General features: G+C 35.6%; 1 protein-coding gene across 2 annotated transcripts in view; it reads right to left on the bottom strand.

Annotated features, from left to right (window-relative positions):
• The window catches only part of MCMDC2 (minichromosome maintenance domain containing 2), a 34,158-nt gene extending 17,701 nt beyond the window's left edge, over positions 1-16,457 (bottom strand). The window contains exons 1-10 of one of the 2 annotated variants that reach the window (XM_025870683.2): positions 16,304-16,457; positions 16,079-16,209; positions 15,949-16,008; positions 13,715-13,910; positions 12,688-12,810; positions 12,464-12,568; positions 9,538-9,663; positions 7,658-7,895; positions 2,916-3,121; positions 299-465 (exon numbers count right to left, since the gene is read on the bottom strand). In XM_025870683.2, the coding sequence (XP_025726468.1) occupies positions 299-465; positions 2,916-3,121; positions 7,658-7,895; positions 9,538-9,663; positions 12,464-12,568; positions 12,688-12,810; positions 13,715-13,910; positions 15,949-16,008; positions 16,079-16,209; positions 16,304-16,397 (1,446 nt within the window). In that variant the 5' untranslated portion in view covers positions 16,398-16,457. Of the gene's footprint in view, positions 1-298; positions 466-2,915; positions 3,122-7,657; positions 7,896-9,537; positions 9,664-12,463; positions 12,569-12,687; positions 12,811-13,714; positions 13,911-14,094; positions 14,185-15,948; positions 16,009-16,078; positions 16,210-16,303 lie in introns of those variants that run through there. The other variant, XM_073892845.1, reaches the window with a different exon arrangement.
• Positions 16,458-26,936: the final 10,479 nt, after the last annotated feature.

The raw sequence follows: 26,936 nt of genomic DNA, 5'->3' as shown, positions 1-26,936 counted from the left end.
CATGGGAACTTAATATGACCAATTTTTTTAATGCTCTTTATTATCTTCTTACACATTATTCATTAAAGCCTACTCTACTGCCTATTCACATAATAATTTCTAGTAAACAAACACCTGCTTTGCATGACTAAAAAAATGAAAATTTTCAAACAATTGCATCATTATTTAGTTCTAGTACCCGATTAAAGATAGAAATGGGTTAATTACAAAACATTAAGTACAACAAAAACATTGAGATTAAAATCTGTGATTAAATTCCCTGAACAACATTCTAAAATAAAATATACATATACCTTACCATCTGACCAATTAGAGTATTGGTTTTCTGCATATTCTTCCTTGAAGATGAATCCATATCAACAAAAGACCAAAAACTGCACTGAACTGGAAAAGTCATTTGTTGATTAACATCATCCCCAAACTTCTTTCCTGGGATGTATACTGTGATGCTTCTGCTTTCCACAACTAAGTCAAAAGACATTATGCATTTATATTTTGGTCTATATATCTACAAATTAATAACAGATATTATTATATAGTATTTTACTCTCTAAATGTTGAACAGTAAAGACACAAGTAAATTTGGTTGTTTTTTAAGATGTGGCTAAATTAGAAAATTTGCCATAAAAAGAACAAGAAAAATAGCCGGACGTTTATGTGTCCCATGACTTGATGAGAACAACAGTCTAAAGCATATAGCTGGAATTATGGTCAGTGTCTGGGTGGAATAGGCAGAGGGTTAAGAGACTGGTCATGTAGGTCATGCTTACAAGGGGGGCTGAAATTAAGCAATGTTCTTTTATGTGGAAAAGAAAGCAGGACATGTATGTAAGAGTGAAAGAGAGTAAGACTGAGAGAAAATATAAACTACAATGACTAGGGGAAATTATATCTCAAATCAACATGTTGAAAACCAAATTCATCATTTCTTCTCCTCAAATGACTCTGTGTGCATTACTCACAATTAGGGCTATCACTATTCAACTACTTAAAACCCATATAAAAAATGTAGAAGCAACAAAATCTCCTTTCTATCTATCCTTCACCCCTTATAACCATTCAATCTATAGATTCAATCCAATTCCTAGGATTCTATCTTTCAAATATTTCTCAAATTAGTCTTCTCTTCATTCATGATAAGAGTCTTTTGTCTATATTTATCCTTCTCTTGGGTCATAAGATAAATATATATTTTTAACTCTATAGAAACGGCCAGAGCAGTTTTCAAAATGGTTGTACTATGTTATACTCTCATCAAAAATACATAGGAATTCCAGTTTTTCCACATCCTTGGTAACATTTGTTGTCAATTTTTTATTTTTAATTTTTTTTTTGTTGTCAATTTTTTAAATTTTTGCCATTCTAGTAGCCAGGGCCAGCTATTTATTATGTGGGCCCAGTGTAAACTAAAAAATAATCAAACACAAGGGAAAAGCTGCTGTTAAATGTACTAATATAGAGAGCTTTTTCCTTTAAAAATATTTTATTACTGGGGCGCCGGGGTGCCTCATTCAGTTAAGCGTCTGCCTTCGGCTCAGTTCACAATCTCCAGGTCCTGGGAACCGAGCCCCACATCAGGCTCCCTGCTCTGTGGGGAATCTGCTTCTCTCTCTCTCTCTCTCTCTCCCTCTGTCCCTCCTCACTGCTCATTCTCTCTCTCTCAAATAAATAAATAAAATCTTTAAAAAATATTTTATTACCTATGAAATGTAATAGGACTGATGTGGAGAAATTAGAATCTTCATCCTTTACTGATCAGAATGTAAAATTGCATAGCCACTGTGGAAAACGGTTTGGTGGTTCCTCATTAAGTTAAACATAGAATTACCTTATAATCCAGCAATTCCACTTCTAGGTATATACCCAAGAGTTGAAAGTAGGGACTCAAACAGATACCTGGACTCCAATGTTCAGAGCAACATTATTCACAATAGCCAAAAGATGGAAACAACCTAAGTGTCCCTCAACAAATGAATGAATTTTTTAAAAAAGTGGTATATATATAAAATGGAATCTTATTTAACAATAAGAGATTCTTGAATAGACAAATTCATAAAGACAGAAAGTAGAATAGAGGTTACCAGGGGCTGGAGGTAGGGAGGAATAGGGAGTTATTGTATAATGGGTACAGAGTTTCTTTTTTTTCTTAAAGATTTTATTGATTTATTTATTTGTCAGAGAGAGAGACAGAGAGACAGAGCACAAGCAGGGGGAGTGGCAGGCAGAGGGAGAAGCAGGCTTCCCACTGAGCAAAGAGCCTGATGCCGGAATTGATCCCAGGACCTTGGGATTATGACCTGAGCCAAAGGCAGACATTTAACTGACAGAGCCACCCAGGCATCCCTGGATACAGAGTTTCTGTTAGGAATTATGAAAAGTTCTGGAAATGGAGAGTGGTAATGATTACATAACATTGTGAATGTGCTTAATGCCACTGAATTGTACACTTAAAAAAGGTTAAAATCGTAAATTTTATGTTATGTGTATTTCACCATAGAGCAGAACTCCTTCAACTTGGAAAAAAACATCTACAAAAAAACCTACAGCTAACATCATATTTAATGGTGACAAACTCAAAACTTTCTTGCAAAGATGAGGAACAAGACAAGGATATCTCTTTTTACCACTGTTTTTCAGCATCAGAGTGGAAGTCCTAGCTAAAACACTAAGACAAGAAAAGAAATCTGGGCCAAAAAAAACTCATATGTTAGCACAACTGAGAGCAAAAGCTAAAACAGTGCATTTGTATATTAAATTCCTCTCTTTTTATTAATAAAGGTAAAATGAGAAGTGTCATTTAATATAATTTCTCAGTTCCTAAAATGTGCACAATACAATCTTAACTGTTAACTCCTTGACACTGATGAGACTGTAAGTTAAACAGGTAACAATTAATTAGAAAAAATATTGTTTACCTGATTGAAGCTGTTCTAGTTTATCTTTTTTGTGTGAAGCCAAGTCTCCCATAAAGCAGATACCACCTTTAGCTAGCAAAGCACTGCCAGCTTGAATGCTAACTGCACCAGTTCCATACTTATTTCTGGATAGAGTAGGAAAAATTTCAGTAGAGACCGGATGACGTATACCACGGGGCACAAGGTTTATACTAAAATTCAAAAGCCTAGGAAAAAATAAATTACTCGTTACTATTATTCAATGTTTGATTTTCAAAAGTGATAATGTATAACAGCTACACAAATTTAATTTGAGTCAGTGTTTAATGAAAATTTTTTCTAAGATTTTATTTTTAAGTAATTGCTACACCCAACATGGGGCTCAGACTCACAACCCCGAGATCAAGAGCTGCATGCTCTACTGACTGAGCCAGCCAGATACCCCTAATGAGCACCTTTTCTAGGGATAAAAACATATAAAAGACATGGTCCTTAACTTAGAAAGCTCACAGCCTAGAAAGAGAGACATAAACAAAAAACTAAAACACAATGTGTTTTTAGGAGAACATCCATTGGAGAGTATTATTTCTTCCTGGAAGGAAGTCAGAGAAAGCTACAGAGAGATGACATTTGAACTGGGCCTTGCTCTTTATGGATTGCTTTCTTTTGTTTATTCAGAATTTTCACATTTAGGCTTGCCAGTAGCCCATAATGACTATCCCTGCTGCCTATATATCATGATACATCTTTCTGTTTTCTGATCTCTTTGCCAATTGCCTCAGCCCCTTCATTTCTCAAATTTAAATTCTAAGAAAGGATTATGATTGTCTTAGCTTTCAAAGCCTTCCCACAGAAATCACAGCTTGCTGGTGCAATCAACTATGATGAGCTGACATAGATATCCAGTGCAAAAGAGGATGAAGCAGTATTCTTTAAATATGCATAGGTAGATGCTATAAAATTTCTAGTGTACATGTCATTCCAAGGAATTTGGATGTTAGTTTGAAGATATATAAAATGGGGGAATGAGATTTAGAAAGAAACTTTTGCAAGCCTATAAAGCAGTGGTTTTCAACCCCACCTCACATTAAAATCACCTGGGGAGATTTTTTAAATTCCAATGTCAAGCCCTACCCCAAACCATTCTAGAGGTGAGCCAAAATCATAAATTTTTTTTTAAAAACTCTCCCAAGTAGGGCGCCTGGGTGGCTCAGTCGGTTAAGCATCCAATTCTTGACCTTGGCTCAGGTCTTGATCTCAGGGTCGTGGTTTCAAGCCCCATGATGGGCTCCAGGCATGGCGCCTACTTAAAAAGGAAAAAAAATTCTCCCAGGTAATTCTAATATGCAGTATGGCTGAGAACCTATTATATAGAACAATGGGTCTCAAACTTGTCTGTCTACACATTGGAATCCAATGAGAAATTTTTAAAAATAGTGATACAAGGGGGCACCTGGGTGGCTCGGTCGCTTTAACGTCTGCCTTTGGCTCAGGTCATGATCCCAGGGTCCTGGGACTGAGCCCTGCATCAGACTCCCTGTTCAGCGGGCAGCCTGCTTCTCGCTCTCCCTCTGTCGCTCCCCCTGCTTGTGCTCTCTCTCTCTGTCAAATAAGTAAATAAAATCTTTTTTTTTTAAAGATTTTATTTACTTATTTGACGGAGAAATACACAGCGAGAGAGGGAACTCAAGCAAGGGGAGTGGGAGAGGGAGAAGCAGGCTTCCCGCGGAGCAGGGAGCCGGATGCGGAGCTCGATCCCAGGACCCCGGGGATCATGACCTGAGCCGGAGGCAGACGCTTAACGACTGAGCCACCCAGGCGCCCCAAATAAGTAAATAAAATCTTTTAAAAAAATAGTGATAAAAAGTCACATAATTAAGGTCAAAATGCAAAAATCAATTATATTTCTACATATTCACAGCAAACATTTGAAAAATGAAATTAATAAAATAAATGGCCCGCCTTGCTTAAAAAAATTTTTTTTTAATAATATCAATATTTTCAAATATTTAGAAATCACTCTAGCAAAACATATGCATGAGCTTTGCAAAACATTGCTGAGGGAAATTAAGGAAGACTTAAATAAATGGAGATACACACCATATTCATGGATCAAAAGGCTCAACATTGTTAAGATAGAAATTCTCCCTAAAATTGATTTATAAGTTAAATGCAGTTCCAACAAAAATCTTTAATGGCCTTTTCTGGCGGGTGGGTGAGAGATTGGTATTAACATATGGATTCTAAACGTTATAAGAAAATGCAAAGGACCTAAAATAGTGAAAAAGAATCTTTAAAATGAAGAATAAAGTTGCACCACTTGATTCAAAACAACATAGAGCTACAATAATAAAAAATGTATGGTATTGCATAATTATGGACAAATAGGTCAAAATAACAGAAAGAATTCAAATAGATTTATGTCTAGTTCAATTTTATATCTAGTTTATACCCAGTTCAACTGATTTTCAACAATGGTGTCAAAACAATTCAATGATGAAAGGAAAGTCTTTTCAACAAATGGTATGGAAAAACTGTATAAACGCGTAGGAAAAAACATTAACCTTGACTCCTACCTCACACCATATACAAAAATTAACTTATGATGGATAACAGACCTAATATAAAAGCTAGAACTATAATGCTTCTAGGAGAAAATATAAAAGAATACCTTCATGACCTTTGGTGTAGGCAAAGATTTCTTAAACAGAAAACACTAAACTTAAAAAAAACCCAATAAATTGAATTTCATCAAAACGAAAAAGTCTGTTCATCAGACATTTTTAAGGAAAAAAATACTAGCTTTAGACTGAAAGAAAAATTTCATGGTACATATATGTGACAAAGGATGTATATCTAGAACAGCCCCTCTTAAAAGTGGGCAAAGGACTTGAACAGACACTTCATAAAAGAAGATATTTGAGCAGCCAATAAGCACATATAAAAGAGCTCAGATCGGTAGTCATCAGGGAAATGAAAATTACAACCATAATGTGATACCATTTCACATGCACCTGAATGGCAAAATTGAGAAACACTGACAATACCAGGTATTGGTGATGATAGAAACAACTGGAACCTTACACTGTTGGTAGGAATGTAAAATGGTAAAACCACTCTGGAAAACTGTTTGACAGTTTCTTATAAAGTTAAATATGTATCTACCTAATGACATAGCAATTCTACTCCTAGGTATTTATCCAAGATAATGAAAACACACATCCACAAAAAGACCTGTATAGGAATGTTTACAGCAACTTCATTTATAATAGTCAAAACATGCAAAACCCAATGTCTATCACTAGGAGAATGGATAAACAAATTTTGGCACATTCATATAATGGAATACTACTCATCAATAAAAACAACGAACTACTGACATGCACAACTGGATCAATCTCAAAAATGTGTAGAATAAAAGAGACTAGGCCCAAAAGAATATGCATTGTTTGCATTATATGATTCTATTTTTATGAAGTTCAAGAACAGGAAAATTGACCTACGGTGACAGAAATCACCTATGGAGATAGGAACTAAGTGAAGGAACTTTCTGAGGTGATGGAAATGTTCTGTATTTTATTGTGGTGGTGGCTATCACAATGTATGCACTTGTCAAAACTTATTAGAGTATACACTTAAGATCTGATTATTTCGCTATATACAAATTTTAACTAAAAAACAAAACAACCCCCCCAAATCTCTCACACCACCCCAAATACCACAGGAAAAGCCAGAGGTTAATGACAAACGGGAAAAGAGACAAAGGCCTTCATTTACAAGAGATATCACAAATCATTTAGAAAAAAACAACTTAATAGAAAAGTAGACAGTAGTCAAGGAGGTTCATAAAAAAATAATAAAAGTGTTTAACAAACTCTAAATGATGCTAAAACTTACGCCTCGTTAAAGAAATGCAAATTAAAATAAAATACCATTTTCCACCCATCAGATGGCTAAATTTAAGTTTGATAATACCCAGTGTTGGTGAGGCTGTGAGGAAACAAACACTCCCATGCTCATCAGTAGAAGATTAAATTGGTGCAATCTGTAGCAGTTAGTACCACATTTACATTGCAATTTAATTTTAATTTAATTTTAGCAAAACATCATCTGTCCAATTAAGTTAAATTTGCATTTTTAAAATTTTAAATTCATTCTATAAATTTGCTTTTGCTTTACAAATTCATCTAAGGTATTAATATAAGAAGTTTATCCCTGGCTTTTGAACATTTAAGTAATTTTAGAAATGGTACTTGCTAGTGAGAAGCCCCAAAATGCTGAGTAGAAGTTTATTCCAAAGTTAGGGTGATAGTCCCCAAACAGTAATTTTGGCACTTTTCACAGACTTATTTGGATACAGTGCATCAGTATTATTGAATGGAATCTTGGAGAAAAATAAGACAATGGCTTGTTGGCTGTTGGGGGGAAGATTATTTTAAAATGAAAGCAAAGTACAAAAGCAGAAAATGAACTAGGGAATGAGAGAAAAAGAAGCCTGTGAAGGATACATTTATTTGTAAAGGTCTGAGTGGGGAAATTGGTTGAAATTCTGAGTGGTTAGATTCTCAAAATATTGAAAGCAAATATCCAATTTATCAATTCCTGTTTTTAAAGTTCTGAACTTCATTAATAAAAGTTTATTTAAATATTTATACTGCCCAGATGAATTCTAAATATTTGTCTTGTAATAATGCTCATGGAAAGGATTTATGCAAATCTGTGACCAATTTATAATTTGAAAACATTCATATCACATATTTTACCTGTCTACAAGTAGAGTATCACTTGTTATAATTAAAATATCCAGGCAATTTTTCAGTTCCTTGTTATGGTCAGTTGTCTGTACTAGACTCATCAGCAAACAGAGCTTGAGCAAATTGTAAGTCCCAGGAGGAACAATTTGTGATGCAAAGATATTGGCAAGTATTGCCGTAAATTTCCAGCATGAGCTGGAAGTCAAAGAGAGAAGATGCTTGAAATTGTCGCTAATTCCTGAGGGAACTGAAAGTAAATATTAACACATATATTAAAAAGGGTTTTAAAACAAGAAAATGACACTATAGATCTCTAATTCCATTTATCTAAAATACTATCAAATTGTAGTTCTTCTAGTAATGCCACATTCAATTTCTTATAATAATATTAAATTATTATATATATTATATTAAATTATGATTAGAGGTCACTCTGGTCTCTCAATTTTATCCCAGGGAATATAATAAAAGGAAGCAGTCACCCCATGTGTCCACATAGACTGGCTGTGCGGGGGGCAAGCAAATCCCTCATTCTTTTCCTTTTAAGACCTACATGAACAAAGCCAGATCAGGGGGCTCCTGTATTGCAGTGTTTGCTTCTATATCTATGTTTAAAATAATACCACCTTTAGTGAGGGCTAAACAGCAGAATAGGAAATCTTTGAATGATGCTGTTAAAAGGGAAGATTACTCTCTACTACTTTGAAAGCACTGTACTCTATTATACTGTAACAATCTAGATCTTTCTCTACTCCCTTACTCTATCCAGCTCCTCAAAGGAATGAGTGATTTAATCCAACTGATCACTGGGAGGAATAGCTGTGCATGCATAAACCAGTCCCTTTCTCCTTCCTTTTGGGCTGCCATCAGAGAGCAATGATTTCTTCTATTCATCCATGCCCATGGACCAAGGGAGACCTACCTTGGTGTAACTCCTGCCACATTTGGGTGGTTAAATCTGCCTAATTCTATAGTGTAGCATGAGAAAGCACACTTTTTCACCTACATATAAGTCATATTCTGCTACCAAATCAATAAATCTGGAAACACTTCACAGCAGAAAATATTTAAAATAACATTAAAATATCTATTGTCCATTAGTGCTTTCTTTCTTCAATATTCTTGCTCTTTTAAGAAGCTTTTCTCTTCAAGACAAGCAGAGGTATCTAGAATCTACTTGCATTTAAATTCAACTTGGGCCTCTATTTTTGCAGATGGTTATCTAGTGATTCCAAAAAAAATCTAACTCTATTCAATATTTAACTAATCTTTCCTACTTTAATTATTTGTGTGCCAAGTTAAGAGTAGGTCTGCTCTCTACTTTTACTTAATGCTTATCTATGTTTGAGTTGTTAAAGGAAATTACCAGTAACAAAAGTGTATTTTAGTCCCCATCGCCTTTCTCTTTTGTCTTATTTCTTGATTGGTTCAGAACTCAGATGAGGAAAAGGATGCTATTGTATTGGGGTCTTTTTCTCAGACCACAAGTTACTTAATATTGCTTTAGTTAGAAAATAAAAGGTTGGGTAGAAAAACCTTTTGATGAATCTTTAACTCTTGGCATCTGGACACAATTTTCTCATTGCTAATTATGAAAAAATCGAAATAAAGTTTAGGCAAAAAAGGAGTCCTTCCTGTGGGCAAGGTTCTACATTATCACATTTTATTTCTTTCATAACATTTATTATCTGAAATCGTCTTGTTGATTAGTTTACAGGTTTACTGACTGTCTACCATATGATTTAAGAGTAGGAACCTGACTATAACTATATACCTAGTGCTTAGAAGAGTACCCAGCAATACTTATTTCCTGAGCAAATACTTATTTCCTGAAAACATGGACTTAAATTTAAATATTTGTTAATATATGATACTAACAATTTCCTTACCTTTTGGATTGCAAGAAATGATACTGTTTGCCTCTATACAGACAGCAGTTTGTGAAGTTTTTACACAGGCTGGAATTCCAATAATTTTATACTCATTTCCTATATTCATTTTACTCACTGATTCATCTAAGATTATTAAACACGAAAGAAAATATGTATTCACTAAATGAAACTTGTACATGATCATATGGTTCAAAAATCTAGAACAAGTAACAAGTTAGTAATTGAGTTAGTTGTAAAGCATTTACTTTTGTTTAGTATAATATCTATATAGAGTAACACCAATAATGTAAATCGAGGCAATTTTATTGCTGATAAATTTTGATATTTATAGGCAACGATGAATTAATTTCAAGAAGCATGAGACACAGCAACAAAATAGTCTCCTCTAATACAATTAAAGGAAAAACAGGATCATTCTATTAAAGATGAAACATCTTTGCATTAATCATAAAAAATGTTAATAAAAATGACCTTATAAATAATAATTTGAGAAGAAAATAATTTTAAAAGGTATTATTCACTACCTACAATATAGGCAAGGTATTTTTACATATATTATCTAATTGAAAACTGTTAGATATTATTATTCCTGCTTTGTACATGAAGAAACTGAGAAGTTAAGTAAATTGTACGAGGCTAAATAGTACATACCAGAACTGAAGTTCACATCTAGATCTGGCTATCTCTTGCACTATGCTAGGTTTCCCTTCTCACATCTACAGATTGGACAAAGCTTTTGCACAAATTCAGAATTGGTTGATTTACTGATTGTTTTAATCAATTTGGCCATGAGCCAAATTGATGAAACTCAGGGCTTGAGCTCATGACCCCAAGATCAAGACCTGAGCTGAAATCAAGAGTCCGATGCTTAACCAACTAAACCACCCAGGCACCCCTCAAAATTTATTTTAAAAACATACACTAAAAATCTTGATCCTCCATTACACAGTTAGAAGTTGGGTGGTTGTAAAGTTATGAGAGAAAGGCTTAAAAGGAGGAACAGGATTAGCATCTCTCCATGAAGAAGATCAAAAGGTGATCTTCTCCATCATTTTTTTTCTTCTCTCTCTCATTTCTTTTTTTTTTTTAAGATTTTATTTATTTATTTGTCAGAGAGAGAGACAAAGAGTGCACAAGCAGGGGGAACAGCAGACAGAAGGAGAAGCAGGCTCCCCACTGAACAAGGAGCCCGATGCAGAACTCAATCCCAGACCCTGGGATCATGACCTGAGCCGAAGGCAGACACTTAACTGACTGAGCCACCCAGGTGTCCCTCCTTTCTTTTTTTTTTTTTTAATTTTAATTTTATTTATCTACTTATTTATTTATTTATTTATTTATTGCTCCACAGAGCATATTGGTGTACCCTGTAGACTGGAAGGGAAGAATCAGGCTCGAGAATTGAGAAAATAAAAACTACAAACCAACCAACCAATCAAACAAACAATAACAACAAAAAACAACTAACTGAAGGATACAGAATGAATTATGAGGGGATAATTAGGGCAAATAGTTTTTCAACTGTTCCATGGAATCATAGAGTTTGGGAGATGTATCTTGAGGTCAAGGAAAGGTCAAGAAAAAGGTAAGGAGGCTGGGAAGTCTGGTGATCTCTTCTAATGTCAATCCCAAAAGGCCTGTTTTTTATTAATTTAATCTTTAAAAATTCATTTACATTCTATGGAAGAGTTTATTCGAAGAAAGGATTTTCTACCAAAATATAAGTTGGATAGCCACTTATATTTTTCTATGTTGTATGGTTTTTATCTAGTATATAATAGAACTAAGTAGACTTTAAGGCTGGAATGCCTGAATTTGAATCATGGCTGTGCCACATACTAGCTATGTAACTTTGGACAAGTTACTTCTCTGTGCCTCAGTTTCCAAATTGTAAAATTGAGATAATAACAGAACTTACTCGATGGGGTTGTGACTAAATGAGTTAATATATGTAAGAGTGCCTGGCACACAGTAACTGCTATTTAAAAATGACCTATTATCATCTGTGCTTATATGCTTGCCTCATCCTTGTCAGGCCACAGTGGGAAGAGTTCTTGTTTGAATTTCTACTTCCCTAACTCTTGAGTTTCCGATACATGTTTGATATTCAAGTTCTCTCTTTCCAAACAGTTTAATTTCTCCAATTTCAGCCCAAGAAAAGAGGCTGAGCCTCATCCTCATTTTCACAGTTCTGGCTTTTCAATGAAGACTCACCCTTCCCTGGGTGATTAATACCAATAATGATTTCCTCCATGGCAGGCTCTGTCTACTCACAGGTCTTTATTCATGCAATTCTCAAGAGTTAATCATACATCACAGCTCATTCATTTTTGTAAACAAATATTTATTGAGGTTTTACTATATGCAGTAAAAAAAACTAGTCCTTACCTTCATGAAGTTTACATTATAAAGTAATCCCAGGGGCTCCTGAGTGGCTCAGTTTGTTAAGTGACCAACTCTAGGTTTCCGCTCAAGTCATGATCTCCCGGTCAGGGAGACTGAGCCCCATATCAGTCTCCTTGCTCAGTAGGGAGTCTGCTTCCCCTCTGCCCTTCCCCCTGCTTGCAAATTCTCTCTCTCAAATAAATAAATAAGTCTTTAAAAAATAAATTAAATAACCCCAATGTTTACATAAGATACAACATAAAATGATGGGAGATCATTACCATAAATAATTGTGTCCCTGAAACTTAGCATGGTGCTTGGGACATAGCAGGTACTAATATCTTTTTAAGTGAATGATGTATGACTCAATGAATAACTGATACCTTAGCTAAATATGACTCTTTAAAACACTCAAAAGAACACCTATGATTCTTAAGCTATAGAAGTACCATTTATAATATACAGCTATAAACAAGTCAATTACATATTTTATATATTTTACAGCAATTTGTTTTTAGTTCACACAAAACTTACTTACCTCTTAGAAAAATTGTAAGAGATTGAAACCTACATGGCTGGTTGTTAGAATATCCTTGAAAAGCATGAAGTGCCTTTGCTGTGATTATTTCAACTATCTGTTTATCTTAAGGCCAATAGCAAAAAAGAATTAGTTATTTGAATATACATTCAATTTACTTTCCACATTAAGATATCAAATACTATTTTAAAATTTGTAATTACAAAATATAAATGCATCTTTACCACCAAGTACTCTAAATTTTCTGTCTTCTTGAAGTGAAGATGAACATAGATTACACAAAAAGTCATTTCTTACTGTTGCAGATTCTGTAGCACCAGGCACATGCACTCTTATATACTGAAATCCTGAAAGAAAACAAAGGTAAGCTAAATTTGCTTTTGGATTTAGCTATCCATTTTCATTCCTTTAAAATTATTCTAATTCAAAGTATAATTAATTCAATTGTGCATGTGAGTTCAGAGCAGTTCAATTAACATTTATTGCATGAAAAAGAAGATAGAGGGAGGGGAAAAATGAAGGGGGGGAAATCGGAGGGGGAGATGAACCATGAGAGACTATGGACTCTGAAAAACAAACTGAGGATTCTAGAGGTGGGGGGGGATGGGTTAGCCAGGTGATGGGTATTAAAGAGGGCACGTTCTGCATGGAGCACTAGGTGTTATATGCAAACAATGAATCATGGAACACTACATCAAAAACTAATGATGTAATGTATGGTGATTAACATAACAATAAAAAAAACATTTATTGCATGGCTATTTCTTGCCAGGCACTATGCTAAGACACTGGAGATATGGATACTTAAACACAGTTTCAAAAGGCAGCAATAAGAAACAGATAATTTCAATATGTGGTGTTCATTTAGAGAGTGCAGAGAGAAGAGAGGAATGACATCCAAGCCAATGAGAAGTGGGGATGAATGGAAAAGATGTCCTGAGAAGGACTGAATTGAAGTTAAGCCAAAGGTTTGAGAGAGGACATTACAGGGAGAGGAAACCGCATGAACAGTCATGAAACAATGTATGAGAACAAGTGCTTCAGCAATCCAAGAGCACCTGTTAACACTGTGGGAGAGAGAAGGGAAAAAAGAATGCACCTCCGGATTATGCAAAGTAAACTTGTAAACATGAAACACCAAGTTTTATTCCATTCTTTCTATTCTAGGAATGTTTCATAACTAATGATAAACATGATTTAGGATTAAACAATAAATTCCTTGATGTTTTGATTTTACATTTTTATATCTACCTTTTGAAAGAGGGCATGCTTCATCTGAACAAAGAAATCTTGCACCTTGTGTATACTTGGTTACAGTTGTCATTGCAATCACAATTCCTTGCATCATATAAAATCTTTGAGATGCATAATCAAGTGGAAACTCACAAAGATCAAGACTATAACTTCGTAGAGGAGGTAAATGTGTTAACTTCAGCACTATATTAATCTAATAAGAAGGAAAATTTGTATTAATAAAAATTGTAGATCCAATTGGACTTGCATTACACGATAGTAAGTATATTTGTACAGTAAATTAAATAAATAACTTGTTAGTGTTATTAGGAATCAAATTTAAGCAAAGAAATAAGATTTAAATATAAAATTAAAGATGCAAACCCCTTAAATCTTACATTTTAATTGAAAATATTATTATGAACTCATAATTTTTCTTTAAAACCACAATTTCTTGTGGGGCGCCTGGGTGGCTCAGTTGGTTAGGCTTTGGCTCGGGTCGTGATCCTGGAGTCCCGGGATTGAGTCCCGCATCGGGCTCCCTGCTCGGCGGGGAGCCTGTTTCTCCCTCTGGCCCTACCCCCTCTCATGTGCTCTCTCTCTCTCAATAAATAAAATCTTTAAAAAAAAAAAAAAACCACAATTTCTTGACTATACCCACTGACAAGACCTACAAAACAATGAGAATCCAATAGCAATGAACCCTTCCAGTGCCCAGATTATGATCTCTTAAATATAATTTCTCACCAAAAGGAACCAAGGCTGCTTAAGGGAAATGGCTGACTGCAGGTCTGAGGCAGAAAATATACCAGATGGACCTGGTGCACCTCTTTGTGCCAAAAACCAAGGGAGCTACCAAAAACTAAAACATGGTATGTGTCAAAAGGACATAAACGCAAACTTTAAGGTACTCCCAATGAACCAAAGGTTCAATAATATACATCAAAAAGAAGGACAAAGATTCATTGAAATATATCAGATATATCTTTAAATTCATGAGTTCCTCATAATAAAAAAAAAAGGAAAAACAAAACCAAAAAAATTACTGATCATCATTGAGGCTCCTAGATTTCAACTCATTATTCTCTGAAGATTTATAAATGGAAAAAAATCAACCATTCATTCTGCCTTTTAGGTACAAATTATATTTCAGGGTAACCAAATAGTTGATGAGAGAAAATTTCTGTTATAGAATAATTTCGGATAATAAATTCAGAAAGGTTGCTGAAATTAGAAAAATCACAATTTTACAACTTCTAATGAAATAATGGGTTCTAGTAATGGTCATCAGTGGCTGCAAAAACTATTAGGTGAAGGTTGATGGGAAAATGTATATTGAAGAGATCAGATTGACATTACCAGAACCCACTGATCAATTGTGGGATTACTAAAAGTGGAAAACAGATAGTGTATTTCCCCAAATGTAGTGCAATATGAAATACATGACAGTAAGTATGATGTATCCTTGTCAAAATGAGTTGAATCTGAATTTAAGCAAGTTTTTAGAGACAATTTCTATTTCCCAGAAATATGGTGTATGGAAGAATAAGTTAAATACCATAAGAACATAATCAGACAAATCCAAATTATGAAACATTAGCAGGAAAATTAACTAGTTTCTCCAAAACTCAGTGGTATAAAAAGGAAGAAGGAGGTAACTGCTCTAGATTAAAAGAGGTTTAATGAGATACAATAACCAATTATAATGTATAGGCTTTGTTTTGATCCTGATTTGAACAAATCAATTGTGAGACACTCTTGAGAGCCCAAATGGGTACATTTAAATATGGACTGGATATTAGATACCAAAAAATTGTTATTTTGTAAGGGGGCATAATGGCATTGTGGTTATATAAGAAAAATGTCCACAACTTTTAGAGGTTGATACTAAAGGATGGAGCAGTGACATTAGGATGTCTGGGATTTGCCTTAAAATATTTTGGTAAAAAATGGATGATGCAGGTATGGTAAAATATTGTAAACTATTAAATCTGAATGATAGATATATAGAGGTTCACCGTATTATTCTCTTTATTTTGGGGTATGTTTGGAATGTTCTATTACAAAAATATTCAATGTTATAAGTGATAATACAGGAAGTAAAGATGTGTATTTAAGATATTCTATTGAACTCTGAAAAAATGTAGTATCTTTTTTAATAAACAGAAATATGAATATAGAAATATTTATTTACAAGTAATCTTCAAAATTTTTTACCTCAGTTTTCTTTGTTAAATTTAACTAAAACTTACTTGAGTTTCAGTCTGTAATTGTCCAATTAATGAGAGAGTCTTAACAGCAGTAAAACAGACCTGTGGTTTCAAACAAACAAAGTTACCAAAAATTCCACATGACATAAAATTCTTTCTTTCTTTAACTTACTGATTGAAAAACTTGAGCAGCTTTTAAAGGCTCGTGTAAAATGTGATTTCCAAGTTCAGCATCCAATTCAACAATATCAGAGGGATTTATTAAAATGTTGAATCGATAGACAGCATAACTTTGTTTTGAATCTGTAAAAATACACAAATATAAAAATGCGGATAGTTACATGCAGGAATTTATTTTAAAGTTTCTAAGATACAATGTCACCTTTGCTGAACATACCATTGTAGTATTTGCAATCATCTATAAACTTTTGGAGGCCTCCACTTCTGTCAAGATAGATAAGGGCTGCCTCTTTCATTTTTAGACTTGACATTTTCTCCTAATTAATGATTCTTCTCTATTACTAAATGATTAAACGACAGTTGCTGGTAAAGACTACAGATGGTGAAACGCACAGAAAAGATGAGAATACCTAGAAATAAAATAAATTAGAATTTATACTTCATGATCTCTAATAAAACCTTACAAATTGTTCAACTTCAAATTGAGAGTGAAATGAAATGAGGTAAAATTTCCAACTTAGAAAAATTCCTACCCAAAAGGAAAAAAAATTTTGTGTTTTTTTTGCCAAATAACATTTTTTATCAACAGTAGGTCATCAGATTCTCCACAATATTGCAAATGTAAGAACAGGAGCCTCAACTGTCTCTTTACAGAGTAGGTGTTCCCCAAAAAATGCTTGTTGAAATAAATATTAGATGATGAGGTCCCCTTGCAGGAGTTGCTTAAAAAATGAAAGTGGTAAAAGTTGTTTCAAAAATTCAATCTAAGTAAAGTGTAGTTAACCTAAAAAATCTGAGAACTTAGTTCTAGACCCAGCATTTCCTAGTTGCTATGGGGCAATCACCTGACCTCTCTTGGCCCAGTATCTTCATCTGTAGAAAATGAAGGGGTTGCATTAGATGATAAGGCTTCTTCTGGCTTTAAATCTTCTATTAGTGGCCAACATAAAACATTAAACTTTGGTAATGAGAATGGAATATGTAAAATTCATTTAAAGACAGCAAACAGTAATTGGAAACAATATATACCAGTAATTGTATAAGATCTTAGGAATAAAATGATTAAGATTGGATCCTGCCTTCAAGGAGTTGCCAATTTAGAGAAGTCAGAAATAATGACCATCACATTTATTCATTATCAAATATTTATTGGGCATTTACTATTTATTGGATACCAGACTGTCCTAGACACTGGGGACACAAAGATGAGTAAAATATGATTCCTACTGTTCACAAAAAGTATGGTGAGAGATGAGAAATACGTAAAAAACTTACAATTTACTTGTTATAAAAAATATTAATGTACTAAGACTCACAAAAGGAACAAGATATATTAAATAGTTCACAAAATGACATCATCCTTGTGTTGGGGTCATAATATTTTCTATCGTTTTAGGACATTTTGACTTAATACAATAGGTCATAGAGAAAAAGCAATGAATTCTACTTTAAAGGTGATATTTGATAAAGATCTCACTAACTGGAAGAGATGTAAAGACAGGAGGATTTTTTCCAAAGATGGGGTAACCCTTTGTCACCCCAATTTTCAGACCTACACTATTGAATCCATGTCCTTACTACTTGGCATTCAGGCTACTTTCCAAATAAAAGAGACTGTCCTTTTTGCTATTATACAGGGGGGGAAAGTTCAGAGTTTCTCAGTTGTCATAGGTACAATGATCTTAAAGTGTATGTTGTGTTCAGGACATTACATCTGTGCTTCATTTGAACATAAGTTTTCTGGGGCTGAATGAAGGGAGGTTCTGAAATGGTTGGATGAGTCTCAATCAGGTTATTAAAATGTTTGAAGTCCCTGGAGTCCCGGGATCGAGTCCCACATCGGACTTCCTGCTCAGCGGGGAGTCTGCTTCTCCCTCTGACCCTCTTCCTTCTCGTGCTTTCTATCTCTCGTTCTCTCTCTCTCTCAAATAAATAAATAAAATCTTAAAAAAAAAAAATGTTTGAAGTCCGTGACGATTATATAGACAGGCAAAGAGAAACCATCGAAGTTTTTAACAGGGGAAAATGTCAGATTTTTATGTTAGTAATCAATGCCTGCTGCCAGCGTGCAAGATGGGTTGGGTAGAGAAAGAGTTGATTATCAGTTTCTAGCTACTGAAATAGTCTTAAGAGATGTATGGCCTAATCCAGGGCATGATGAATGAAATGAAGTAGAGGGGATGGATTCTAGACTTTTAAAGATTTCATGCTGGACATGGTGACCAGCCTGTGTTTTCAGGATGGGCGTGGGTGGATGCTGCTGCCCTAATGGAAATATGGAACCCCAGAGAAGAGTAGAAAAATAATGTAAAGTTCACCTTAAATACCGTAACCCTAACGGGCTCTTGGAACACCCAGATATATATATAAGCACTAGAGCCACGTAAATCAAGGCCTGGCGTCCAGCAGCTTTAAAAAAAAAACAAAACCAAAACAAAACAAAAACCCGAGAGATAAAGCTCCAGTGTCCCTGTGTAAAGCAGAGGTCTTGGGAGTAGATTCACTTTTGAGAAGGGGAAAGTGGAAAACGACATGGAAGCCTGTGGAAAAACATTAAGTAAGAGAACGGGGGTAAAATTCTACAAGCGTTCCCGTCCTCTAAGGAACTCAAGTGTTGGTTCACTTGCAACAGGCGTTGAGTCGCGTCTTCTCGCCCGTCGCGTCAGCAGAAAAACACCTCACAAAGTGGATAAAAGCGAATCTGACCTCACACCCTGGGATCTAGGACCTCTCCCACCACCATCCGCAGCCTCTGCTAGCAGGAACCCCGACCCAGCAGCACATAACAGCCAGTCTTTACCCACAGAACCCTGCCGGGCGAGCGCTCCCTTGAGACCAACACCCAGCGAGATCCTCGCACGCGTGCGCGCACCTCGCGGACGTTGGTGGCGCGGGGGCTGCCGGGACGCCGCCCCCTATCTCGTCAGGGTGGTTACCCAGACCCTTCCTCCACCCTCTTTAATTAAATCACCGTTGCACTCTCCCTGTAAGGCAAAGGAGAGGGAGGTAGATAGATACAAACCTTTGCTTTTTGTTGTTTTCACAGGCCAAGGGTCTCCCTGGTTTTTTGTTTTGTTTTGTTTTTTAATTTACTGAAAACTCTCCTTCTGGGATTGCAAAATGGTGTAATCAATTTGGAAAACGTCCTGGGACTACCTCAGAAGTGGAGTTACTGTATGATCCAACAAATCCATGCCACACATTATCTATTATACATAGATAATGAGAGGATTTAAACATATGTTCACACAAAAACTTACACACAATATTCATAGCCAAAAAGTGGAAACAACTGATAAATGGATAAATAAAATGTGGTATATCCCTACAATGGAATGTTATTTGGCCTTAAAAATGAGATATGCATTGGGGCGCCTGGGTGGCTCAGTCATTAAGCGTCTGCCTTAGGCTCAGGTCATGATCCCAGGGTCCTGGGATCCAGCCCCACATCCAGCTCCTGGCTCAGCGGGGAGCCTGCTTCTCCCTCTCCCTCTGCCTCTCTCCCTGCTCATGCTCTCTCTATCTCTGTGTCTCAAATGAATAAATAAAATCTTTAAAAACAAAAAAAGATTATGGGGCACCTGGGTGGCTCAGTTGGTTAAGCGACTGCCTTCAGCTCAGGTCATGATCCTGGAGTCCCGGGATGGAGTCCCGCATTGGGCTCCCTGCTCCGCGGGGAGTCTGCTTCTCCCTCCGACCCTCCCCCCTCTCATGTGCTTTCTCTCTCTCATTCTCTCTCTCTCTCTCTCAAATAAATAAATAAAATCTTTAAAAAAAAAATATTCTCTTTGTCCCTCTGCCCCTCCACCCCCACCCCCGTTCCTTCTCTAAAAAAAAACGATACACACATATATTTATATTAGATGTAAGAATAGCATTTAAAACCTTAAGTATTCAGTGCATTACTGCACATTGCAGACTCTAAAAATGATAGTGATATCTAGAGGCAAAGTTTCATTGCTTTTTATTACAACATTGCTGTAAATACTTTATTATTACAGAATATCACTGAACATCACAAATAAATTTTCAGTGGTAGGTTGAGAATTAGAAACTTCCCAGTAGGTTGAAAATTTTAAGTAGATATCCAATATATAAAACTAGTACATTAAGGAAGAAACATTTATTTTTAGGTATATTCACATGGAGTTTTGTTAGGCAGATTTATAAAAATGAATAATTTTTAACAGATGGGTCATCTTAATTTTTTAACTTAGAGATGGTGGTGTGGAACTGGACCGTTTTACCCAAATCAAAATCCCTTTCCATTACATTCTCATTTCCTCTCCCATTTTTTTCTGTCTTTCAGCAACTACACAGGGCTTTCTGTCACACTTTTTTTTTTAAATATTTAAAAAATTTTAGGGCAGTGTTAGGTTCACAGCAAAATTGAGCAGAAGATAAAGGGAGTTCCTAGGGACACCTGACTGATTCAGTGGTTGGAAAATGCAACTCTTGATCTCGGGGTTGTGAGTTCAAGCCTCCTGTTGGGTGTAGAGATTACTTAAAAACAAAATATTTTTTGAAAAGGGGGGTGCCTGGGTGGCTCAGTTGGTTGAGAATCTAACTCTTGGTTTCAGCTCAGGTCATGAACTTTTTTCACTTAGTATGATGCATTTAAGGTTATTCCATGTATTTTCATGGCTTGATAGAACACTTCTTTTTAGAACTTGGCCTATTCAGACTGTTGCTTTTTGTGTGAGTTTTGGCAGATTGTGTCTTTCAAGGAATTGGTCCATTTTATCCAGGTTACCACATTTGTGGCATAGTTGTTCATTTAGAACTGAATAATATTCCATCATCTGGATGTACCACAGTTTATCCATTCATCTAATAATGAACATCTTGGTTGCTTCTAGGTTGTGGCAATTATGTATAAAGCTGCTATAAACATCCACGTGCATGTTTTTGTGTGGATGTATGTTTTCAGTTCTTTGGGAGGATACTAAGGAGCACTATCATATGATAAGAGTATGTTTGGTTTTTTGTTTTTGTTTTTTTTAAAGATTTTGTTTATTTATTTGAGAGAGAGAATGAGAGATAGAGAGCACGAGAGGGAAGAGGGTCAGAGGGAGAAGCAGGCTCCACGCTGAGCAGGGAGCCTGATGTGGGACTCGATCCCGGGACTCCAGGATCATGACCAGAGCCGAAGGCAGTCGCTTAACCAACTGAGCCACCCAGGCGCCCCAAGAGTATGTTTGGTTTTGAAAGAAACCACTAAAGTGTCTTCCAAAGTGGCTATACCATTTTGCATTCCCACCAGTAGTGAATGAGAGTTCCTGTTGCTCCACATCTTTGCCATCCTTTGGTGTTGTCATTGTTCTAGATTTTGACCATTGTAATAGGTATGTAGTAGTATCTCATTATTATTTTAATTTGCATTTCCCTAATGACATATGATGTGGAGCTTCTTTTCATATGCTTATTTGTCATCTGTATATCTTTGGTCAGATGTCTGTTAAGGCCGTTGGCCCATTTTTTAAAAAATTTATTTATTTATTTGAGAGAGAGAGAGAGAGAGCATGTGAGGGGGGGAAGGGCAGAGGGAGAGGGAAAAAGAGAATCAAGCAAAGGGAGAGGGAAAAAGAGAATCAAGCCCCATATGGGGCTGGATCCCAGGGCCCTGAGATCATGATCTGAGCTGAAATCAGAAGTCAGCTGCTTAACCGACTAACAACTTAACTGACTAACCCCAGGCCATTTTTTAATCGAGTTCATTTTCTTATTCTTGACTTTCAAGAGTTCTTTGTAAATACATATATATGTGAATATATATATATGTATGATATACATATATATATATATTTATTTAAATATTTTATTTTTAAATACTCCGTGTACCCAACATGGGGCTTGAACTCACAACCCTGAGATCAGGAGTCACATGCTCCACTGACTGAGCCAACCAGGTGCCCCTCTTTGTATTTTTTGGATAACAGTCTTTTATTAGGTATGTCCTTTGCAAAGATTTTCTCCGAGTTTGTGGCTTGTCTTCTCATTCTCCTGACATTGTCTTTCACAGAACACAAGTTTTTAGTTTTAATGAAGTTCAACTTATTAATTAGTTCTTTCATGGATCATGCCTTTGGCGTTGTATCTAAAAACATCAACATAACAAAGGTTAACTAGATTTTCTCCTTTGTTATCTTCCAGGAGTTTTACAGTTCTGTGTTTTACATTTAGGTCTATAATCCACTTTGAGTTAAATTTTTTGAAGGTATGAGGTCTCTGTTTAGATTCATTTTTTGCATGTGGGTATCTGGTTGTCCCAGCACCATTTATTGAAAAGACTATCTTTAATTCATTGTATTGCCTTTATTCTTTTGTTAAAGACCAGTTGAGTATAATTCTGTGGGTTTGTTTCTGGGTTCTCTATATATGTTCCACTGATCTATTTGTCTATTTTTTTGCCAATACCACATTGTCTCAATCACTGTAGCTTTATAGTAAGTCTTAAAAACAGATAGTGTAGTCTTCCAATTTTATTCTTTTCTTTCAATATTGTGTTGCCTATACTGGGTCTTTTGTCTTTTCATATAAAGTTTATTGCTACCCACTAAACAACTTGCTGAGATTTCAGTTGGAATCGTGTTGAATCTATAGATCAGTTTGGAAAGAACTGACATTTTGACAAGATTGTCTTCCTATCCATGAACACAGAATATCTTTCTATTTATTTAGTTCTTTGATTTTTTTCATCAGTTTTTTTTTTAAGATTTTATTTATTTATTTGACAGAGAGAGACACAGCGAGAGAGGGAACACAAGCAGGGAGAGTGGGAAAAGGAGAAGCAGGCTTCCAGCGGAGCAGGGAGCTCGATGCAGGGCTTGATCCCAGGACCTTGGGATCATGACCTGAGCCGAAGGCAGACGCTTAACGACTGAGCCACCCAGACACCCCTCATCAGAGTTTTGTAATTTTCCTCATATATATGTTGTACATATTTTATTAGATTTATACCTAAGTATTTAATTTGGGGAACAGCTCACGTAAATGTATTGTGTTTTTTTTTTTTAAAGATTTTATTTATTTGAGAAAAAGAATGAGAGCATGAAAGGGGGGAGGGTCAGAGGGAGAAGCAGACTCCCTGCTAAGCAGGGAACCCATTGCGGGACTCGATCCCGGGACTCCAGGATCATGACCTGAGCCGAAGGCAGTCACTTAACCAACTGAGCCACCCAGGCGCCCCTGTATTGTGTTTTTAATTTAAAATTTCACTTGTTTGTTGCTGGTATATAAGAAAGTGATTGACTTTTTTATATTAACCTCGTATCCTGCAACTTTGCTATAATCACTTATTAATTCCAGAACTTTTTTGTTGATTCCATTGGATGTTCTACATAGATGATCATGTCATCTGCAAACAACAACAGTTTTATTTTTTCCTCAATCTTTATACCTTTTCTTTTCTTACTGCATTAGCTAGTACTTCCAGTACAATGCTGAAAGGAAGCAGGTGATAGGGGACATTCTTGCCTTCTTCCTGGTCTTAGAGGGAAAGTTTATAGTTTCTCACCATTAAGTATGATGCCAACCATAGGTTTTTTGTAGATATTCTTTATCAAGTTGAGGAAGTTTCATTCTATCCTCAGTTTACTGAATTTTTATCATGATTAAGAGTTGGATTTTGTCAAGTACTTTTTCTGCATCTATTGTTATGGTCATGTGATTTTTCTTCTTTAGCCTATTGATGTGATGAGATACATTAATTAGTTTCCAAATGCTTAACCAAACTTACAATGTAGAATAAATCCCACCTGGCCATGTTGTGTACCTTTTATACATTTTATACATTTTAAACTTTTTATACATTTTTGGACTCAATTTACAAGATTTTGTTGTGGACTTCTGCATCTATGTTCATGACAGATACTGGCCTGTAGTTTCCTTTCCTTGTAATGTCTTTGTCTGGTTTTGGTTAGCATAATCCTGACCTTATACAATGAGGTCATTAGTTAGGAAGTGTTCCCTCTGCTTCTACCTTCTGAAAGAAATGATAGAGAACTGGTATCATTTCTTCCTTAAATGTTTGGTGGAATTCACCACTGAATCCATCTGGGCCTGATGCTGTCTCTTTTGGAAGCTTATTAATTACTGATTCAGTTTCTACAGGCCTATTCAGACTGTTGCTTTTTGTGTGAGTTTTGGCAGATTGTGTCTTTCAAGGAATTGGTCCATTTTATCCAGGTTACCACATTTGTGGCATAGTTGTTCATAGTATTCCTTTATTATCCTTTTAATGTCCATGAGATCTGTAGTGATGTGTGTTGTTTTTTTTTTTTTTCTCTTTTTCTTCGTTAGCCTGGCTAGAGGCTTATCAACTTTATTGATCTTTTCACAGAATCAGCTTCTGGTTTCTTTGATTTTTCTTTCTTTCTTTTTTTTATTATTATGATCAGTTAGGTACTGTATAGTATATCGTTAGTTTTTTTTAAGATTTTATTTTATTTATTTAACAGAGAGAGACACAGTGAGAGAGGGAACACAAGCAGGGGGAGCGGGAGAGGGAGAAGCCGGCTTCCCGCTGAGCAGGGAGTCCAATGTGGGGCTCGATCCCAGGACCCCGGGACCAGGACCTGAGCCGAAGGCAGACACTTAACAACTGAGCCACCCAGGAGCCCCAGTACATCATTAGTTTTTGATGTAGTGTTCAATGATTCATTAGTTGCATATAACACCCAGTGCTCATCACAACACATGCCCTCCTCAATACCCATCATCTGGTAGCCCATCCCCTCAACTCCCTCCCCTCGAAACCTGTTTTTTTCCTGGAGTCCATAGTCTCTCATGGTTAGTCTCCCTCTCTGATTTCTCCCCCTTCAGTTTTCCCTCCCTTCCCTTATGGTCCTCTGTGCTATTCCTTATGTTCTATATATGAGTGAAATCTTATGATAATTGTCTTTCTCTGCTTGACTTATTTGACTTAGCATAATCCCCTCCAGTTCCATGCATATCGATGCAAATAGTGGGTATTCGTCCTTTCTGATGGCTAAGTAATATTCCACTGTATATATGTACCACATCTTCTTTATCCATTCACCTGTTGAAGGGCATCTTGGCTCCTTCCATAGTTTGGCTACTGTGGTCATTGCTGCTATAAACATTGGGGTGCATGTGGTTTCATTGATTTTCTTTGTTGATTTCCTATTTTTGATTTCATTGATTTTTGCTATAATTTTTATTTCTTTTCTTCTGCTTACCTTGAAAGTAATTAGTGATTATTTCCCTTGTTCCCTAAGGTAGAAACTTAGATTGTTGATTTTAGATCTTTCCTCTTTTCTAATATATGCATCCAGTGCTATAAATTTCCCTCTAAATACTATTTTCATTATATTCCACACATTTTGATAAATTGTTTTCATTTTCATTTAGTTCAAGATATTTTTTAAAAGATTTATTTGAGAGAGAGGGGGAGAGCACAAGCCAGGGAGGGGCAGAGTGAGAGGGAGAGAAAGAATTTCAAGCAGACATCCCCACTGAGCACAGAGCCTGATGCAGGGCTCAGTCTCACGACCCTGATATTGTGACCTGACCCAAAACCATGAGTCGGATGGATGCTCAACCAACTGAGCCACCCAGGCACCCTAGTTCAAAATATTCTAAAGTTTCTCTTGAGATTTCTTCTTTGACATATGTGTTATTTATAAGTGTGTTATTTAATCTTCATCTGTTTTGGATTTTCCAGTTATCTTTCTGTTATTAATTTTTAGTTTTATTTAATTGTGGTTTTAGAGCAAACATTGTATGATTTCTATACTTTTAAATTTCACAAGGTGTGTTTTATGGCCCAGAATTTGTTCTATCTGGGTGAATGTTCCTGTGAGCTGGAGAGAATGTACTCTGCTGTTGTTGGATGAGTCTATAGATGTCAATTATATCCAGTGGATTGATGGTGTCGTTGAGTTTAACTATGTCCTCACTGATTTTCTGCCTGCTGAATCTGTCCATTTCTGAGAGAGGAGTGTTGAAGTCTCCAACTATGATAGTGGATTCATCTGTCTCTCCTTGCAGTTCTATCAGTTTTTGCCTAATGCAGTCAGACACTCTTTTGTTAGGCACATACACATTAAGGATTGTTATGTCTTTCTAGAGAATTGACTCCTTTATCATTATGTAATCCCTTTTTTTATTCTTGATAATTTTCCTTACTTTGAAATCTGCTCTGTCTGAAGTTAATATAGCTACTCCTGCTTTCTTTTGATTAGTGTTAGCATGGTGTATTTTTCTCCATCCATTTACTTTCAATCTGTATGTGTCTTTAAATTTAAAGTAAATTCCTTGTAGACAACATACAGTTGAATCTTGTTTTTTGATCTACTCTGACAATCTCTGTCTTTTAATTGGTACATATAGACCATTTATGCTTAAAGTGATGATTGATATAGTTGAACTAATACCTACCATATTTGTTACTATTTTCTATTTGTTGCCTTTTTCTTGTCTTTATTTTTGTCTCCCATCCTTTTTTCTGCCTTCTGTGATTTTAACTGATTCCATTTTTTTAGCATATCAGTTACACTTTCCCCCCACCTTTTTATAGTAACTGTCCTAGAGTTTGCAATACCCAGTTACAACTAATCCAAATCCACTTTCAAATAACATTATACTGCTTCACAGTACAGTGAAGTACCTCAGTGTGATTACCTTATAATAATAAAATAATCTTAATTCTTCCCTCCTGTCTCTTGTATCATTGACATCATTCGTTTTACTTATATAAAAGCACAAATAAGCTTACCTATATGATATATACATATGCATACATTATCAAATACATTGTTGCTGTTACTTTGAACAAATTGTTACCTGTTAGATCAATTAAGAAAAGTAAAAGTTTTATTTTACCTTCA

The sequence above is a fragment of the Callorhinus ursinus genome, unplaced genomic scaffold, assembly GCF_003265705.2.
Source record: "Callorhinus ursinus isolate GAN/ISIS: 27379988/994484 unplaced genomic scaffold, GSC_fseal_2.0 scaffold5, whole genome shotgun sequence".
NCBI lineage: Eukaryota > Metazoa > Chordata > Mammalia > Carnivora > Otariidae > Callorhinus > Callorhinus ursinus.
The sequence above is the reverse complement of the archived record's forward strand: the minus strand, read 5'-3'. Positions and strand labels throughout refer to the sequence as shown.